The 19,570-nt window shown below is 58.7% G+C and overlaps 2 protein-coding genes across 5 annotated transcripts in view; both read left to right on the plus strand.

Moving 5' to 3' along the window:
- Positions 1 to 19,570, plus strand: part of zc3h3 (zinc finger CCCH-type containing 3) — a 28,691-nt gene that overhangs the window by 7,284 nt on the left and 1,837 nt on the right. For 2 of the 4 annotated variants that reach the window (XM_052074172.1, XM_052074175.1), the window contains 4 exons: positions 87 to 156; positions 1,212 to 1,343; positions 2,409 to 2,545; positions 2,626 to 2,783. In XM_052074172.1, coding sequence (XP_051930132.1) covers positions 87 to 156; positions 1,212 to 1,343; positions 2,409 to 2,545; positions 2,626 to 2,783 — 497 coding nt within the window. Of the gene's footprint in view, positions 1 to 86; positions 157 to 1,211; positions 1,344 to 2,408; positions 2,546 to 2,625; positions 2,784 to 2,910; positions 3,519 to 19,570 lie in introns of those variants that run through there. The other 2 variants (XM_052074173.1, XM_052074174.1) reach the window with 2 other exon arrangements.
- Positions 7,956 to 19,570, plus strand: part of mafaa (v-maf avian musculoaponeurotic fibrosarcoma oncogene homolog Aa) — a 20,485-nt gene continuing 8,870 nt past the window's right edge. Inside the window, exon 1 of the mRNA XM_052074187.1 lies at positions 7,956 to 9,609. Coding sequence (XP_051930147.1) covers positions 8,045 to 8,986 — 942 coding nt within the window. The 5' untranslated portion in view covers positions 7,956 to 8,044 and the 3' untranslated portion in view covers positions 8,987 to 9,609. The remainder of the gene's footprint in view (positions 9,610 to 19,570) is intronic.

The raw sequence follows: 19,570 nt of genomic DNA on the forward strand, positions 1-19,570 counted from the left end.
CTCACAGACGTACAAAGTTGGACGTGGGTGAAAAGTTGGAGGCCAGATGCAGCTCACTCCTCCTATTTGACGTTTGTCTCGTGCAGATTTCTTCGCGGGACATGCAAACAAGCGGACGGCGCTTGTCCCTTTTCCCATCGGGTCGCCAAGGAGAAGGTGAGCCGCCACCGCCGCCGTCCGCCACCGTTGGCTCCACTTTTCAAGGCTCGCGTCCGTCCGTTGTTGGCCGGACGCCGTGCGGGTGAGCTGATAGGAGAGCCCCTCTCCGCTGGAGCCCGTGAGCTCCACGCCATCGCCGAGATGTGGAATGTCTCGGATGACTCCGGGGATTAGTAGCCAGAAAAGGAAAGCTGAGTGGCGGTGGGAGGGGGGGGGGGGGGCGTAAGACAGATGAGCCCCGCAACAGCCTCCCCGTCGGCACGCGCGCCTTCGCACCCGTGTCGGTTGTCGCAGCGCTCCCCAAAAGTGCCGAGAGGCCAGCTGGCTGCCATGCGCTGCCCCCCCGCGGCCGCACCTGCCCGCTTGAGCCCCTTCCTTCCTCCCCAGCGCGTCGGCGCTCTTGTTTCTCGGGGACGCCCCCCCCCTCCCCCCCGACAGCTATTTGGAGTCTTGAGGAGAAGGCCTGGATATGCGCCACTGCCTTCCAAGTTATGTGTCCAAAGCCGAGCCGGGGGGGGGGGCGGCGAACGGCTAGAATCCCGGCCCGCTTGCTCCCGTCACCCCAAATTAGGCCCCTCGCACGCAGACGCAGTCCCCCCGCACCTGCCCCTGCACGAGAGCTGGTGGCGCTGCTCCAGAATCGTCTTGTTTCCGGCGTGTTTCATGAGCGATCCGTTCCCGTTCCCGCCCGCGCTCGGAACCCCCGAGCGCCGCTCCCCGAGATATTTTTAGGTGGGCCTCCGCCGGGCTCCCCCCCCCCCGCGTGCCATCAACACGCGCGTTGACTGGCATCTCTCGCTCCCAAGCGCAATTAAGGTCGCCGAAGTGCCCGGCTTAACCGAGGAGCGGCCGATCGGAGTCGCGCGGCTCCCAAGCGGCCGGCTGTCCGCAAGCCGGCGTCATCGCCGCTCACGTCCGTCCTCGCCACCTCATTCTTTTGCCATTACTCTCCGTCTCTTCTTTCCCGCCGACATTTTTAAACTCAGGGCGTCACCTTGACGTTCCAGAAAAGTGAATGAGGAAGGAGAACAAAAAAGACTGTGTGTTTGCAGATGCCGGTTTGCTCCTACTTCCTGAAGGGAATCTGCAACAACGCCGACTGTCCTTACAGTCACGTCTACGTTTCCCGTAAAGCCAAAGTTTGTGAAGACTTTGTCAAAGGCTACTGCCCCGAAGGAGAAAAGGTAAATGCCCACACCATCCATCCACACGTGATATTTTCCTTTTTTTGTCGTCGTCGTCGTTGTCATCGTTTTTCTTCTCGGATGCGACCGCCGGAAGCGGACAATGTCATTGACCCAAAAGCAGCCGTCAATAGCATCGATGTCCTCCGACCAGATAACATCAAAAGCCAAAGCGGCAAACGGCACACGTGCAACACCAACAAAGCAGACTTATGTTTAGGCGGCATGGCGCCCCACCGCTGTTTTTGTGAAAAACTTTGGAGGCCAACCATGTCAAGTCCCTCCCACTCCGTCGCCGACGAGGCGTTCACGACGCGCGCTCGCCGCCAGCCAGTCTTCCGGGCCTTGACGCACGCGCCCATCCCCCGCTCGGCTGCCGCACGTCCCCTCCTGCCGCGTGACGTGTTAGCGAGGGGGCGGGGGGGGGGGGGGGGGGGTTCGGGGGGCTGGCCCGCCAATGGAGAAAATCCGCCGATGATTGACGGAAATGCAGTTAGGGGATTCCTCAAAAACTGCCGATTCAAACATTCACGCTCAATTTTGCACCAAAATGGGGGTTGGGGGCGATTTGGCGAGGATAGGCCAGAGACCGGGGGGGTGGGGGGGCGAAACAAAGGGTTTGGAGCGGCTCCTCGCATCGCGTCACTCTTCATTTGCATTTTGCCCGGCACGTGGACTTTGTCTCTCCATTTTTACGGAAATGGAAGTCGAGCATGGGGGTGAGAGGAGCAAGACTCCCGTCCTGCGCCTTCCCGGAAAATCAATCCGGGGGGGAGCCTTGTCGCCTCCGCTGGCTCTCGCGTCAACATTCTCTTGGCTCTATTTCGGGGCTACTCCGCCGGCGGGGCCCGCGCGCCTCGCCGCTCCGTACGCGGGAACGCTCTGCCGGGAGCCGTCTCCGCCGAGCGAATAAAATTAGCTTCGCCGACAGGTGGGAGGGATCGGATCTCGCCCAGAACCAAGCGGCCAATTTACGGTCTTGCGCACGCTATGCGGAGCTTGCGCTCGAGCGCGGCCACTCTGGCACGGCTTGCCAATGTAGCTGTGCGTTTGTTTCCCCACCAGTGTAAGAAGAAACACACTCTGGTGTGCGCGGACTTCTCCAAGACGGGTTCCTGCCCTCGCGGAGCTCGCTGCAAGTTGCAGCACCGCCAGCGCGCCAAACGCAGCGTCAGCGCCCCCGACCCTCAACCCCCCGAAAGGTCGGCCACGGACACGCTCACTCGCTCGCTCGGGCGAGGAAAAGCGCAACCGCTAACGGGGGCGGGTTTGTTTTGGCCAGGCCCCGCCCGTCGGCGCTCCTGGCGCGAGGCTCTCGGGATGCGCCGGATGCACCCGCCGCAAGCTCCCTGGCGCTGCCGTCCTTCATTTCCCTCTCCAGCTCTCCGGAAGAGGCGGACGCGCCGGAACCGCGGCTTGTCAACAAGGCGCCCAGCAAAGGTAAATCAAGCGCTACAAGGATCGGACGCGAGACTTCCTTGTCCGTCAACTGGCGTCCGCGCTCGCTGACTTTCTGCAAAATATTCTTGGTCTTCCACCGATGCCCGTCCTTTGCTTCCTCCCGCAGAGAAAAAACTGCAGATAAAGCCTCGCCTAGAAGAACCGCAAAGACGAGCGGCGCCGGGCGAGAAAAAGACCTCATCGCTCTAGCGTTATTTTGACAAATTATGACGAACCAGGCGCATTCGCGGAGTCTCTCTTGGACATGTTTGACCGACTTTGAGCCCTTCGGCTTGTGGACATTTTCAAGACGCGTGCGGATTAAAAGGTGGCATTTTGCGAGGTCTTTTTGACGTATGTTGTTCATGGTCCGCCGGACTTGGATGATGCCGACGTGGGAGCTTTTCCATCCGGAAGGTGGACAACGGCACTTCCTTTCCCGCATTGAGATGAGAATCGTGAGCAAGCGTCAAGCCACTCGGTTGTCTTGTCGTCGCCGTCAAATGTCTGCATTCCAGGAAGTTGAATTCAACATTTTCTGTTTCTACCGGAAGGGGGAGAAAAAAGCCTTGCTCATTGGCAATGTCTTGTATTGAGCTGTGTTCTCGTGTCTCCGTTATGCTTTTATCGTATTGATTTTAATTGTTTTGGCATGCTGGATTTGGAGACGTGTCCAAATGATTTGACTGGTGTGAATTTTGTCTTGTAAATAAATGTTCCTTGCGATTTTAACAATGGGGTGGACCGTTTTGCGCTGAAATTCTTTTTTGTTTTTGTTTTGCTTACACAGATGGACTCTCTGAAAGTGTTACTCCATCACAAACACACCCACAAATAACGAACAAACGTCAGGCATCGACCTTTGTGGTCCCAGCAGAAGTCATCAAAAAATGATCCAATTGAAAGTGCCTCCATAATTCTCGGCACCTGCGCTTACTATGTGTGAAAAGCCGTGAAACGAATTTGGATTGCCGCGGAAGCACACCGGCATACTGTAAACGGGAGGCCGAATCAAGCTCCTCCCCGTGGCCATCTCAGCCCCCAGACCTGGACCCCATCGAAAACCTTCGGAGGAGGAGAGGAGAGTAAAGGAGCGGGCCGGGTCCAGGCCGGATGATTTGGAAGGACGCGGAACGGGCGGTCCTCGATTCGTTTCTCGAGACAAAGCTCGATTTCGTGTTGTTGCGCCATTGAGCCGTGCAATACCGGTGCTAACCACACGGCGGCGGGCACTGCCCACCGGCGCGTCCGAGGCCGAGGCTGCGATGGTGAAGAAGAGCGCGTCATGTCCGCCACAACGCCGGCCTCGAAAGTTCCCGTTTGACAGGTTCGGTTCAAGTGCGTGGGCAGTTTGAAGACCCCCCCGCCCCTCCCAAAGAAGTGCATATTTATTCTCAAAACCTTGGAGTGTTTGGAAGGTGTATTTATGATGGCTTGATTGGAAAAGCGGGCGCCTCCAGGACCAAGTGTACCGGCCGATACCGCACCCAAAGGTAAGCCAGCCACAGCCTGTTCATTGGCGCATTCGAATTGGCATGCGGGAAGAGCGTCTCATATTCCAATCTGCTGATGTTTTGTTTGTTTGTTTTAATCTGCGCAGAATGCCTTCATGTTGGCTTGCCATCTTTGAATGAAAGTCTTTGAGGTGTCACACACAATGTGCTTCTTTTGTGCACTTGAGCAATGGATGTTTTCTATGCATGTTTGTAAAGTTCAAATGTCTGAAGATGTTCTTGTGTACGCGTGGCTCCATTTCAAAAAACAAGATGCCCCCCCCCCCGTAGCGCGGATGAAAATGCAACGGCTTCCTCGGCGCTTGCCGTGGGGGTTCCAAAAGCGGAGTTGTCCGGGTTGCGAGGCCAAAAAATGAAGGGAAGCGAGCTGACGTTTGTCTCCTCCTCATTGTGAGCGGTTGCTGCCGCTTGAAGGTGGCGCCCGCTGGCCTCGTGGACGCCTTTGCAACGTTGCGGGTTGCGTTTCTTGACATGTCAAAGTGGGCTTTTCATCTTTGTGTGCAGAAAGGGGGGGGGGCAACCTATGCTGATTTTCTCCTCTTTAATTGGAGCTTTTCCAGCATTTTTGGGGTTGTCCTTCAACGTGGATGGGGCCTCACGCAAAGCCAAGCGCGGCCTGCGGTCGGGGTGTTTGGCCGCGACGTTCGTTGACCGCAAGGCGCCCTTGCAGTCAAGGCCCGCTTGAAGCCCACGTGGTTTTCCCGACATTTTCTTGTTTCTTTGTCGGATGGGGCGACGACGGTGACGGACGACCGAGCGGTAAAGCAGGCACGCATCCTTCTTCTCTTCTCAACATTTTTATTCTCCCTCCGCTTGCTCTCCCGTGCCAAAGACGCCTTAGACGCCTTAGACGGACGCCTTGCTGCCTCTTGTCTCAAAGCTGCGATAGGAGCTGCTGAGCTTGGCAAATTATAATTAAGATCAATACTCTATGTCATTTTTTTGGGGTGGGTGTTGGGGGGGTGCAAGGTGGAGGGAAGACACAAAAGAGAAATATCATCCGTTCATGCAGACCTGGAGATTGGAAAGGTCAAGTGTGAGGCTTTGTCATGTGTGTGTGTGTGTGTGAGAGAAAAAAGAATCCATATTTCGAGCTCTCTCTGTCATATATCTTTCTATATATATCAAACGTATGAAAAAATGGAGGATTTGCCACCGTTTGGATCTTGCTTTTGTTGGAGGCCACGCACACATTTGAGCAAGCGCTGCGCGGCGTCCATTCCCGCTTCCGAGTCTGGATCGCTTGCGGCATTCCTCAGCCGACCCTTTTGCTCCCCCGCCCCCCCACGCCAGGCCCTCCTTCGCCCCCGCTGAGGTGCGCTTCGCTTCAAGCGTCAGAAGCGCACGGGCAGCCGAGTCGCCTTAAGCGAGCGGGCACAATGAAAGGCCTGACGCTCCCCAAAAAAGTCCGCTCGCCTTGCGCTCGCAACAATGAAGGGGCCGCGGCAGAGCTTCTTAAGGGGGGGGGCCCTTTTCAATGGCGACCGCTTCGCCGGGCAATCGCAGGAGCCGCCCGCGGCTTATTTCAGAGAAGACCGCTAAATACCTCCATGTGATTGCCTTTCATTTCCGACTCGGCAGCAGATTTTGCCAGCAGGAAGGGAGGGGGCGCACCTTTGGGCTAAGGCGGCTCAGTGGCCGCCGCGCCTTTGACTCACGGGCACCCGTTTGACTCCATTGCCGACGGCGCCTTGATTCGGCCCCAATGTCACCGTTGGCCCGCGCTTCCAAAAGAAGACGCCTTTTTGCGCAATCGCAAGGTCAAAGGTCAACCTTTTCACCGTGAATTGGGCCTGGCTCGGAATTTGAAGCGCCGTTAGTAAGATTTTACTCCTTGATGGAGCCACCGTTTTCTTTGGCCCTTCGAATACCAAGTCTGTGTCCGGTCGAAATGAAACCGTGTCGCTCACTCCTGGAATGGTTTTGCTTTCCAAGGTGGCCACTAAACAGTTCCTTGTATTGAAGGCGAGTTTCCGGCCGTTTTTGGCGCCCCCTGGAGCCCGGGATGCCTTCCGCAGCTGCGCGTTTCGCGCCTGGGCACAGGCGCTGCGCAAAAGACAAAAGGGGTCCGAAAGGGATGCCCCCCCGGTGCTTATCACCGGTATCGACCCGTCTCCCTCCGCCCCAGATGCGGCGTCCGGGGGGCTTAACGACCCGTCGATCCTCGCGGATGCAATTTGCGCTTAATTGCGAGGGCAAACCTCGTCGACCACCAGCGGCGGGACCATCCGATGTCGACTTAAGCCGCGCGGCTTCCTCACCGACTCGCGGAAATGCGAATCGATTTTTGGCCGAGGGGAGCGCGGCCTCGGATCGATCCGCGATTGATAGATTGGCCGCGCGGCCATCCTCGGGGGCGCGAGGGCTCACGAGGCGGCCAATCGGCCGGTGGCGGTCGCCGAGCTCATAAACGGGAGCCGCTTGATCGTCTCCGATGAACTCTTCACGTTTGACTCTTTTGTTTGCGGCTGTTCTCCGCACGTTTGCCATTTTATGGCTTTGAAATGAGTCGGGGTGGACGCCGAGCCGCTGCCAACGGGACGCACCCTCCAAGATGTCCATTAGAGGGATTAAAAACGCCTTTCCCGTGGTCGAGTCGTCCGTCCGAAATTCTCGGTTGTCGCGGCGATTGTGCCGACTGGAAGAAAGCGCAGCAACGATGCACTGCGACGTCACCGGACAAGTCAAAGGTGAACAGTGAATGTGCGGGTGACTCCAAGATGAAGATAATCGGCACTTTTTTCATTTCATTCTGTGCGCTTTGACTTTGAAAGGGTTTCTCGCTTCCAAGGAATCATTTTTGAAGCTCTTGGCCTGCTCGCTCGCTCGCTCACTGGAAGGGTGGGGGGGATTGGGTTGCTGCAGCCCGCACCTGTTCCCCGACCCCCGCCCCCGTCCCCGCCCTCGGCTCTTTTCGGCTCTTTCCGGCTCTTTTCGGCTGCTGTCGGCCGGGGTCGACGCTTCGCCATAGGTCGGCGCGAGGCAACGTGCGCGCTTCCACTCCCATTGGCCCGGCGCGGGGAGGACCGCGCCGCCTTTATAAGTGCGCGTCGCCTTTCCGCGCTTCAGTGTGTCACCGTGCGCCGGCGCCGTCGAATCGCGCGCGCACCTCCCGCCCCCTCCCGCGCACAATTAAAGGAGCGCGAGCGGAATCGCTGCCGCTTTGTCAGCGGGACCGAGGGAGGGCCGCAAGCGGAACGCCCTCGTCCGGGCTGAGCTTCAAGGCGGGACGCGAGACTGCGCCGTCCCGTCCTCCGAACATCCGATTGAAGCCGGACTCGGCGCGCGTCGGGACGCGCTTTTCAGCGGCGCTTTGACCGTCGGAAAGTTTCCGAGTCCGAGCCACGCCGAGCGGGACTTTTTGCGGCGGTTTGGATATCGAGCCAAGGAGTGCGAGGACCGGGCCGAGGTGAGGCAAGGACAAGGCGGGTTGCCGTTTCCAAATCGGCTTCAAGTTTCGGCCACCGGTGGGGCGGGGGCTGTGGGGTGTGGGGGAGAGGCGGGCGGGCGGGCGGGCTCAGGCGTGCGCATTTGACCCGGCGCGAGTTGTCAACAAGAAGGGGGAGCAGACGCGAGCTGGCAGGTGGACAAGTTGATTCACACGCGGACGTATAGCGAGGCGGCTATAAATAGCCGCCGGCGGCCCTCGCGGGGGGCAGTCGGGCGCGCGCCATTTCTCCGCTTCCGAGAGGGCCGCCGCCCAGCGTCGCTTCGGCCGGGAGGGCGAGCGCCGTCGCATGGACTGACATGGCCGCCGAGCTCGCCATGAGCGCAGAGCTGCCCGCCGGCCCGCTGGCCATCGACTACGTCAACGACTTTGACCTGATGAAGTTCGAGGTGAAGAAGGAGCCCCCGGAAGCCGAGCGCTACTGCCACCGCCTGCCGTCGGGCTCGCTCTCGTCCACCCCCATCAGCACGCCGTGCTCGTCGGTGCCTTCCTCGCCCAGCTTCTGCACGCCGAGTCCCGGCGCGCAGGCCAACCAGAGCCTGCCCGGGGGCGGGGGCGGCGGCGGCGGGGGGGCGGCCGGCAACGGCGGCGGCAACGCTCAGCACGGCAACGCGGCCAAGCCGCAGCTGGAGGACCTGTACTGGATCCCCAGCTACCAGCACCACATCAACCCCGAGGCGCTCAATCTGACCCCGGAGGACGCGGTGGAGGCCCTCATCGGCAACGCCCACCACCACCACCACCACCACCAGGCCTACGAGGGCTTCCGCGGCCAGCAGTACGCCGGGGAGGACCTGTCGGCGTCCTCGGCCGCCGCCCACCACCACCACCACCAGGGCCACCATCACCACCACCACCACCACCACCACGCGCGCCTGGAGGAGCGCTTCTCCGACGAGCAGCTGGTCAGCATGACCGTGCGCGAGCTCAACCGGCAGCTGCGCGGCTTCAGCAAGGAGGAGGTGATCCGCCTCAAGCAGAAGAGGCGCACCCTGAAGAACCGCGGCTACGCGCAGTCGTGCCGCTTCAAGCGCGTGCAGCAGAGGCACATGCTGGAGACGGAGAAGTGCACGCTGCAGAACCAGGTGGAGCAGCTCAAGCAGGACGTGGCGCGCCTGGCCAAGGAGCGGGACCTGTACAAGGACAAGTACGAGAAGCTGGCCGGCCGGACCTACGGCCCCGCCGCCGGACCCCCCGGCTCCAGAGATCCCGCCGGCAAGCGGCCCGACTTCTTCATCTGATGGCCTGGCGCCCGCCTGACCGCCCGTCCGCCCCGTCCGCTCTCCATTTTGTCGTCGGAAGCCTTTTGAGTCTTAAAACTTTTTTTGGGGGGGGGGGGGTCGCCTTCCAACCTGCTCGACGAGTCTTAAGTGACATTCGGCAGCTTCTTGGACGCAAAGCTTGTCAACGCGGACTGAAGCGGCCCGAGAATGAAAAAAAAAATAACAACAAAGCCAAGCCCAAGGGGACATTTGGACAAGCGTCGTCGGCGTGTTCGCTCCTCGCCTCTCCGTTCGCCAGCATGCAGGACATGTATGGTCCGGTCCCGGTGCCCTCGCGTGTGCTCAGCATGCAGCTTCCTCCTTCCCTCGCGAGACGCGCCGCGACTCGAGCGCCCGCCGCACAAATCCGCAACTCGCGGAGACAAAAACCAAACGCGGATGCCGATTTCTCCATCCATTTTTTTTTCTAAAGACATTTGCCGAGCCGGAGCGGAGACTATTTATTTCCAAGTGTACAGAAAATGTTTATTTGACGTGCTCCCCCAGCGACCTTTGTTTTTTTATTAAGAAAAAGAAGAAAACAAAATCGCGCTTGTTGCTTGGATGTTTCAGCCGCGTCTTAATAACAAATGTTCGTCGAGGTCACAGCATGCAAATCGTCTCTCGGGTGTGGACTGTCAAACAAACAAAAAACAAACAAACAAACAAACCCGCGGAGGCGCCTTTGGCGGCCTCCGCGGTACTGACAACGATGCTTGCTTCTTTTTTTATTTTTACCGAGCTCTTGTTTTCTAGATCGTAGATCCTTGGATCTTTGAAAATGTCATTTTAATTGTCAACGAAGCTCACACTTTCTAGGGTGGGAAAAAAATTGATTTTAATGTTAGAAGGTGACGTCCTTGCTTTGGCTGCGAAAAGTCCGGACGCCAAATGACGACCGTTCGAATCATTATTTTATTTATTTTTTTGTAATGGAAAAAAAATGTTTATTTTTATTTCATGAACAAAACGGCGCGTCTGATAATCGGGCGATGCATCGAGTAGACTCTTAATTCCCCCCCCCCCCCCTTTTTTTTTATTCGGCAAATTGTGGAGTTGACAAGAAACGAAGTTGGCGCGTGCCAGCTCCTTCGAAAAGAAGACGCAGTTCAGCGCATTCGCGTTTCTCCGATTCGCTTATTGAGGTTTTTTTTAAAACGTTTTTTTTAATTGTATCCGCGGCCAGCAACCCGCTTCCTCTTGGCCCGAACTTTTCAGTCGCTGTTTTCTCATCAGCCATCAGTCAGTTTTCTTCTAAAAATTCAAAAAAAAAAAAAACCCCAACCCATCCCCGTTCCCGACTCGAGCCTCATCAATATTACAATCCAATACATGCTGATTTATTTCGCGCTTTCGCTTAACAAAACAGTTAACATCAAGTCAAATAATCAAGACAACGCCAAACATGAAACACGGACAATCGTGCGGTCCGAAGCACTTTTCCGTCACACGCTTTGTTGTTTGAAGCAGTTTGAGAGGAAAGATTCTAAAGATATTATCGATCGATGGGGCTTGCTGCTAATGTATATGTGTAAATAGTTTCCATATTTATTGGCTCGACGTGTCCGACTGTCCGCAAAAAGGCCGCGAGGTGGAACGTTGTGGAGAATCTTGTTTTGCTAAAGTTGAATAAAAAGCCGTGTCCCATCCTTGCCGGCAGGCTGCTGCCGCCGCGGGCCTCTTTCTTGACCACACGCGCATGCTGAACGATTGGCATGCGCTTCAGCTGACAAATGGCATCTTGTTGTTGTTGTTGGTTTTTTTCTTCTCCAAATGAGTTGGGCCGCGCCTAAATTGAGCCGCCGCGCGCTTTTCAATGCCACGTAAACGGCCGACTTTTCCGCCGTGGCCCCTCGCGCGACTTTTTGACGGCGCCGAATGTGGACGAAGAAAGAAGAAGCGTCGGCGAATATTGGAGATTTTTTTGCGCAGGATGGAAGAAGCGGACAAAGTCCAAGCGCGCTCGGGTGGCTTTCCCTCGCCATCTCGTCACGAACTCTCGTCGACTCCTTTTTGAGGGATTTTCACATTTGCGCGCCAATATTCACGTCGCGACAAGAAAAATGCGTGAAAATGAGGCCGAAGCGAGGACCCTTTTCCAAATGGGCCGCGCACGTCTCAAGCGAGCCATTTCTTTGTTCGACTGATTTCAAATCAGGCCGCGGCTCCGACTCCGGCTTGACGTTTTCACTTTGGCGTCTTTCCCGCCGGTCAACTTTTGGACGATTGCGCCCGGTGGTCTTTTCCGCCGACTCGGGCGAAACGGTGAGCGGCGCAGCGGCCGGCGGCGCGTCCGGGGGGAGCGCTCGCGATGTTGAGCGCGCCGCCGACAACCTCCAGATGCGCTATGCGGGATGTGCGAGCGACAATGAGACGGGAGAGGAAAGGCGTGTGTGTGTGTGTGTGTCTAGTTCTTTTTAAATTGACATCCCTTGGAAGGCGTCCCATTTGAGCGGTTTCAAGGGTGGCTTGCAATTCACCTGAGACGGCTTGTCGTGTGCCCCCCGCGAACGAATGGACGGATTTCACTTTGTCCGTCGTCATCCCCCAGCCGCATCGTTCATCATGGCCAAGGTTTTCCTGCCATATTTGTCCTCATTTGCGAGATCGTGTCATTGCTCTTTTTCCGTAAAACGCCTTGTTGGGTTGTCCTGAGAGCCGCCGCGTCTCTCTCGTCAAAAATGTCCTATTCAGTCGATCTCTGCGGTGCGGCGTGAAAACTCCTGTTGCTTTATTTGGGGGGGGGGTTTCTTTCCAATTTTTGATTGGAAACGAATCATCCGGACCGCCGCCGGCCGCATCATGCGCTCGAAAGGGAAGCAGCGCTCGCTGCCAACTTCCCAACGTGGAAAGAAAACGGCCTGCCTGTTGGTAATCATCGGCCGATTGTGTGTGTGTGTGTGTGTGTGTTCGGATGGCACAGTGGTTCAAGCCAATTACGAGTGCGGGTCAAGAGGTGAATAGCGGCGTTCGGGACCGACTGGAGACTCCCAATGGAGGATCGGCAGACCCCAAAGTCAAGCGTGCCGCGGTCTTGCGTCCCAGATGCCACCGAGGCGTGAAGGAGCCTTTCAAAGCGCCCGCCTGACCAAGGAGAGGCTTGACTCGAGCCGGCCGCCGGAGAGGAAAGAAGCCCGATTTCACAACGGCGCCAATTTGCTGCTCCGATGTAAGATTAAAATTTCACAGAGCGGCGAAAAGAAACCGCTCATTGGCGTCATCAATCCATTTTCCAAATGGATTGATGATCCAAACAGAATTACGGACGGTGGCACGCTGAACATTCTTCATGTATGAATGGAAAAGCAGGAGAGCCGCGTGTCCCGCCATCATAAATTTTCAAGCAATTCATTCTCCATAATTAAAAAAGGCGGCTGACAACGAGAAGAGGGCCGATAAAAAACGCCCAGAGCTCTTGACTTTTGACTTTTTGTTGCAACGATCCGTCCGTCGCCCGGGATATCTTTGCATTGGCTTTTTCTTTTCCGACGAGACCCGAGTCGGCGCCACGAGTGAGAACCTGGTCTCTGCCGGTTGGCCAAAGGCGCAAACCCTCCTCATCTTGGCAGCCGTCGCCGACCTCGATTGGAACATCAGACGCTCTGCAAAATGCGACGCGACGCGGGCAAACGTGGCCGAGGAACGCGTTGAGCTGCTGGGAAGGTTTTTGATAAATCACCTCCACGGCGTTAATGCTCACGGGCGACTCATAATTATTACGCCTCCTCCCATGATTGAGTCAGTGACCCGGGGTCAGAAGGACCGAGATGGGGGGGCCGACGTTGAATGGGGTCTCGGTTCCCACCCGGTTTGCCCAGAAAAGCAATTTGGCACTGTGCCCCCCCCCCCTCCCCAGCGCACGCTTGGCTTCCACACTGTCACACACGACGTGTGCGTGTGCGCTCTGACGTGCCGCATGCTGAGTATGCAAATTCAAAGGCGCTAACGCGGAGGAAAATCTGCCCAAAGCAGCAAAAAAAGAACAAGAAGTCATAAATAGATCAATAAACAAAAGAAGCGCCGTCGCAAACCAAGCACACTTGCAAACAAACAAAAGGAAACGTGAGGACGGCGATGATGATGATGATGAGCGAGAACGGAAGCCGTTACGCTGCTTTGTCGAGTCGCAAAACAAGCTGCGCTAGCACAAGAGGAAAGAAATTGCCGCCGCCGCCGCCGCCGCTGGAAGTTTGCAGCTTGCGAGTGGGAGGCAGCCGTTGCAGCGCAACTTCTCAAGCCGTCGAAACGGAGCTTCGGTTTCGGGGGCGGCCCCAATCGATCGGATTGGAGCCGGACGCCGCGTGCCACGGTCCCGCTTTGGGCGCGAGGACATCGGCCGCAGTTCTCCGCGGAGTCCGTCGGCGCTGGAGCGCGCCGTTATTCGCACGCCACGGGCGCGGCGAGCCGTCGGCCGCGCGCGGATCGGCCACATGAATAAGTCATCCTTGGCGCTGGGCTCTCTCGGGCCTCTTTTGCCGGATGAAATTTGCACGGCCTTCGTTGTTCGGGCTGCGTCGGGCAAAGGTGGTTTCTCCTCCCCAAGGACGGGCTTTTGCCACGCTGCGACCACCGATGGGGTGGGGGGGGGGGGGGGGGGGGCGGGTGTCGGCTCACTAAGTTCAGTCGGCTCGCTCGCAATGCCGCTCAACGTGGCTTTGACGTGCTCCCCTCCCAAGTTGACCTCTTGACCTCCTCCGTGGAAAGCAGTGCTTGGACGTGACCTCACATTATGCCACCCCCCAAGCCCCCCCAACCCCATCATGCAACTCAATAATCCACAAGCCAGCGCTCAACAACCAAATGAACTCCACCGTTCTTGGTAACATCACCAAAGGTAGCTCGGCCTCACGGTGCTGCCCCCCCCCCCACCTGACGGCGAGATGAGCCCGCAGGGCCCCTGATGATAGAGCACCTCGGCAAACCTTGACTGGTCTTGTTGAGAGAGCAAGACTGGGGGTGGTGGGCGGGGGCGGGGGGCGGGGAGGGACGCCAAGCTCCCCCCTCCGGATTGACTGGCGAGGCCGCGTCCTGTGAGTGACTCGGCCAGGATGGACAGACGACTCTAATGGCCGGCGTCCCTTCCGCCCTCTCGCATTTGATTGAATTATTGAAGGTGCCCCCCCCCACCCCCTCACGTCAACATGCTTGCCACGTTCCGTGAGTGACAGGCGGGCCGCCAAAAAGTCACCTGACACTCGGGAAGCGAGGACTCTTTTTCTGAAATATTTACGAGCTTCCCAAGGTGCGCGTGCAAAAGGAGCCTTTTCCGTATGCAGCGTCGGAAAATGCGACGAGAGGGGGCGCCGTCGCGTCGCCAAAGGTGCTCCAAGATCGGCGGCCCCCATCTGAAATTGGGACCCCGCTGGCGCCGGCTCGCCGGACGGGCCCGACGTCAGCGGCTGGCTTTTGCCGTCGGCAGGTACACAAAGCGTAGCTGAGCAAACAACATCTCCTGCGCGTAATCGGCGGCGATCGGAGGCGCGAATCGCTGAGGCGGGTGGAATCGGCGGCGGCCGTGATGAAAGGCGTCCGCCGGCGAGCCAAACTCCAAAGCGGGCGTGGAGGACGCAGGAGGAAAAAGCGCTGATTTTGGTTTGTGCGTGACAGCGCTTCCTTTGAACCCGGCCGGCCGCACCTGCTTTTCTTCTTGACGCCCCCCCCAGCCCACCCACCAGACTCGGGGGCCACGTTGAGGTGAGGCGGGACGACAAAGCGCACCCCGCTCCACCGCCGAACAAACTGCACAAAGCGCTGACGGCTATTTGCTTTTCCGGCGCCGAAGTGCTGCGTCCGCCTCTTGCTCAGCAAAAAGCGGCTGACGTTCTGCCAAAGGAAGTCTTCAACCGCCGCCTTCCTTCTCGCAACGGATGGCGGCCGAGCTGCGGCGGCAAAGCCCGAGAGACAAAATGGCCATCGGCGATCGTCCCCGCTTGGGACTTGAGCGCGTGGCTGTGAGAAATTCCTCCCCCCCCCCCGATCCAAGCGGATGGAAGCTCCCCGCGGTTAATGATGTCAGCGGCTGATCCCTTCCCATGCCCGCGATGCCCCCCCCCTCCAATTGGCATCCGTTGCCGCATGTGCGCTCGGCGATAAGTCCCGTCGTGACCCACCTTGGCCCCCGTCATTCATTGACTTCTTGACAAAGGATTTGGGCAGACCGGGGCCCAAATCGAGGGCTCCCCCCCCAGGAAGCCCTCGAAAAGAGCCGCTCACCTTGGGAAACAATTAGCCGAGCGTCAGGACGCCGCGACACGGTGGCGCATTTCAGCCGGGAAGGATTTGGACAATTTCAAGCGCCCAATTTCATTTGGAAGGCAGACGATTTCGTCTTTCCCGATGAACGAGTTGCCAATCGGCGCCGCCAAAGGCCCCCTTACCTGCCCGTCGATGGAGCTCGCTTGCATTTTCTTCCCCTGCCTCGTTGGCACCATATCTCTTGCGGTAGGTCAAAGGTCATGGGCACCTTTTCAAATACAAAGAGCGGCCATTGAAAGCGGCGCCGCTCTCGTGGAGCCAAAGAACGTGCGTTCCGGGCGAGGCCGCCACACGCCAACTTACACCTTTGACCCCGGACACAAAGAAAGAAAGAAAAAAAAGAAAAGAAGCCAGAGGGAGAAGTGTGACGGCCTGGCTCGGAGACGCGGCGTCCTTTCCTTCCTGGAAAATCCCCCCCCCCCCCCCCCCGCGCCCGCCTCTTTGCCTAAGCCCCAGTGAGTGTTTTCCTTGATCCCGCCGAAGCCGTTTTGAAGAGCTCAGGTGGCTGTGGAAGAGCGGCGAGCCGGCCCCAATCCGCCGGCTTTGGGCCCCTGTCGAGGGCTCTTGATCCGCAGGCGGAGGGGAGAGCCGCAAACGCCGGGGCGGATTTGCCGGCCGCGCCCCCGAAGATCCGACCGCCGGACCTCGCGGAGGTGCGGCCAAGAGGCCGGCTCGCCGCAAGCCCTCGGCGCTTCCTTGCCGTCCAACTGAGAGAATGTGCCTGCGCCTGCGCCTGCGTGCCGCCGGTTGTTTTGGGATCTTTTCAGGACCTCTTTTGCCTTTTCCTTGTCTGCGCTCAAACCACTTGTGGCAAGTTTGCACTCTGAGCGAGGCCATTTTTTTTTTTTTTGGGCAGTGGGGGGGGGGGGGTCTGCACCGTGTGTGCGCATGTGTGAGAGTGCAAAGAGACAGACGGGACATTGACTCGCTCAGGATGTGGCTGGAGCGCGCAGACAGAGGAGCGGGCGGGCGGGCGCTTTGCTGGGCTTCATGGATACGTTTCCTTCGCTCCCAGACGAAGAAGAAGAAGGAAGCCGCGCAGGAAGGAGACGACGCGCATTCCAATATCGGGAGGGGAGGCAAGCCATTGATCGGCTTGGCGATCAATCAGGAAAGCGTCCGGCAGGCTCTCCCAAAATAGAGCACCTGAGCGCGCGGGGCCAACCCACGGCAGGGATGGCCGAGGCGCTCATTGATCGCTGTTCAATTTGCCGTATTTTCTTGTGTGTGTGTCCCCCCCTGCCCCTGCCCCGCCTCCTGGCCAAAGATGGACTCCGGCACGTTTGGCAAAATGAACGAAATGGGCCCGGCTGGTGTTTCAAATGAAGTCCGGACAAGCCAGCTGATCCGAAGATGAGAAGCCACGCGGGGAGGAAGGCGGGCGGTGGGAAGAGCGCCACTTCCTGCCCGCCGGCGATAAGCTCGGAGACGCGGCGCAACACGCCAGGCCGCCGACGTGATCTCCAGCGCGCGCCCCCGCCAACATATTTTACCGCCCATAAATGGCTCCAAAGATAGACTTTAATGCGGAGCCGCCGCAAAATGGGCCTGACTAAGCTGGCAATTTACATGCCTAAGCAAAGTTGTTAACCCCGAGAGGCCCCGCCCCCCCCCCCCCCCCCCCAGCCAGCCGACGAGCGCTAATGGGATTTCGCTCCTAATGAAATTGATGAAAGACAGCGACAGAATCGCCCGGGGAGGGACGGAAAGATGGAGACGGCGAACACTATCGCTGCTTTCTTTATGGTCGCACCGGTTCAGGGTGCACTCCCCCCGCCCCCCCCCCCCAATGCGAGATGGAGAAACGCAAAATAAGCAAAATAAGTGATGGCATCCGGCGCCGTCTGTGGGAGAAAAGAGCGGCGGCTTTTTGCTCTTGACACTTGTGCCCTCCCGACGCGTGCGCCGGATCTCGGCCTCCCCGCGCGAATGCCGCTCAACCCCGGAGAAGATTGTGATGAGCGCGCCAGAAGAAACGCAGAGTTGGGGGGGGGGGGGGGAACAGCCGCTGCTGATTACGAAGGAAATTACCCGCGAGTCTGCACATTCTCCCCGACATCTTTTTGGGCCACGCTTTGCTGTTTTTGTTGGTTGCTGATGCGCAATTCTTCATGAGCCCCCGAACCCGCCCCCCCCCCCCCCCGCAGCCTCACACGTGCAGCACCTACGCGGCCGACGTTCGGCCCACCCTGCTCGCCCTCCGAACCGAGAATCGATGCTGCGCGCGAGGATCCCTCGGCCAAGGGGGGGGGGGGGGCATGTGATTTATGACGCCCGCAATGTTGCTGAGCGCAAAGTCTTGCTCTCTGCCTTTGTGTCTCCATCTCCGCCGTTCCTGCACATGGTTGCAACTTGACGAAAGGGCGGCGGCAGGGAAACAAACCCCGAGGCGTGGCTAAGCAAGTAAAGCGAGGACACCACGTTCATCAAGTCCACGGGGGGCAGGGTGGGGGCACTTGGTGCTGTTTCCGTTTAACCTGGTGATCCATCTTGGACCAGAAAGGGAATCCCTCGTCCTCATCCCTCGTTTTTCGAAAAGGTGAAAAGCGCGAGGAAGGATTTGGTTGGCGGCTGATCGCGGGGCACCCCCCCCCCCCCTCCCACGAGCGAGCCTTGGCGCTCACGATCGCAACCGAGGACAATTTGGAGCGCTTCCTCTCACCCGTCGGCCGCGTTTTTGGAAGGTGGGAGGAAAGTTGGCGCACCCGGAGAAAAGCCGCACGGGACAGGGCGGCCATCAGCGGACCGGAGCCCCGCCTGCGTTCTGTCAATGGGTTCCGGTAAAGACGGCGGGCGAGGGGCTGGGAGAAAAAAACTAAAAGCCGTCTGATCACAGGGGGGGGGGGGGGGGGGGCGATCCGCCGCCGGCTCTTGGCATGATTTGTGCGCGGCGTTGAGCCATGGTGATGATGAGGCGTCTTTGCAAAGACGCCTTTCATAACTTTGTCAATAGCGCTTCGCTTTACGAGGCCGTCGATGGCCGGCCGCCTCTCGGGCAAACAAAAGCCGCAACTCAGCTTTTTTGCCACCGGCCGATCGCCGGGCTGCTGCACGGCTTTTAAAAGATTTGCCCCCCCTCAGCCCCCTTGCAAGTGGAGAAAGGCAAAAAGAATGGATGCTTGGCCTCCCTGAGGATGGCACGCTCCACGGCGCTCGCTTCTCTCTCGTCCGTTTGATTGTTGGTTGTCGAAACGGAGCCGTTGCCACATCTCGGTCCCTCGGCCGCCGTTCCCGCGGGCGCGAGCGGCCCTTGGCGACATTTCCCTTGGCGATCGCTTGGGCTTTCCGGCGCCTTGCGGCAATTACGTCTCAATTAGCCGAGGAGTCAACAAAGCGAGGGGATGTGGAAAAACAAAAGCAAAGCCTCCCCCGGGTCTCGTTTGAAGCTCGCCATCCTCTGGGGGCGCGGCGCCCTTTCCTTTCCCGTTCATTGATCGCGGTTCTCCACACAACTCGGAGCTTGTTAGCGACCGGTGGCGGGCGCTCATCCTCATCCGCGGGCAACCAAGCACGCTTGGGGTGGGACAGCCGCCATCGCTTTGGGAAGCGCAAAAACCAAGCGTGAAGGAAGAACCGAACGCTGGGCCTTCCGAACGCCGAGTTGGGATTCTGGCTGCTGTCGCGTGCAGAGGCGGACAGATGTGGGTGGGGCGTCGGCCACCTCCACAACCCCCGATCGCTTTCTTGACTGACTCGAAAAGCCCCATGCAAAAGCGCCCCCCCCCCCTTTTCATCTTGGCGTTTTTTCGGTTGACGGCTCTCCCACTGAAAAATGTGGAATGAAGCCCCAGTAGCAGGACGGGGCACCGGGACCACCGAACCGTGCCGCTCCGCCCGGTCCAGTTCTTCCCTTCCATCCTTGATCCACCCCTTCCCGTTCCTCTTTCTCCTTGACCCTCTTTTTGCCCCCCCCCCCCCTGGTCTTTTCAACTTGAGCTCCCGCCGCCTTGCGTCGGGCTCGGCTGCGGCTTCGGGCCGCGGCCCTCCCCGGCCGTCGGTCTCCTCTTCCTCCGCCCTTCCCCTGCGCTTGTCGCGGGTGCTAATCCGTGTCACGGCATCTGATTGGGGATTAGGAGCGGCGCTTTATTCACGGCGGGGAGAATGATACGGCGCTTAGCGGCGGCGGCTCCCGCGCCAGCCGCTCTCTGCTGAATTAGCAACATGTTTGAATGAGATAAAAGGCGCGGCTTAGCCCGCCGCGCTCCTCCACCTAATCCCCCCACCCCCTCCGCGCGGTGGGGAAACGAGCCGCTCGGCCGCCCTGCGTGCGGAGCTTTCGGACCGCACCCGGCGTGCGCCGGGCGGGCC

This window comes from Hippocampus zosterae, chromosome 8 (assembly GCF_025434085.1).
Source record: "Hippocampus zosterae strain Florida chromosome 8, ASM2543408v3, whole genome shotgun sequence".
NCBI classification, from domain to species: Eukaryota; Metazoa; Chordata; class Actinopteri; order Syngnathiformes; family Syngnathidae; genus Hippocampus; species Hippocampus zosterae.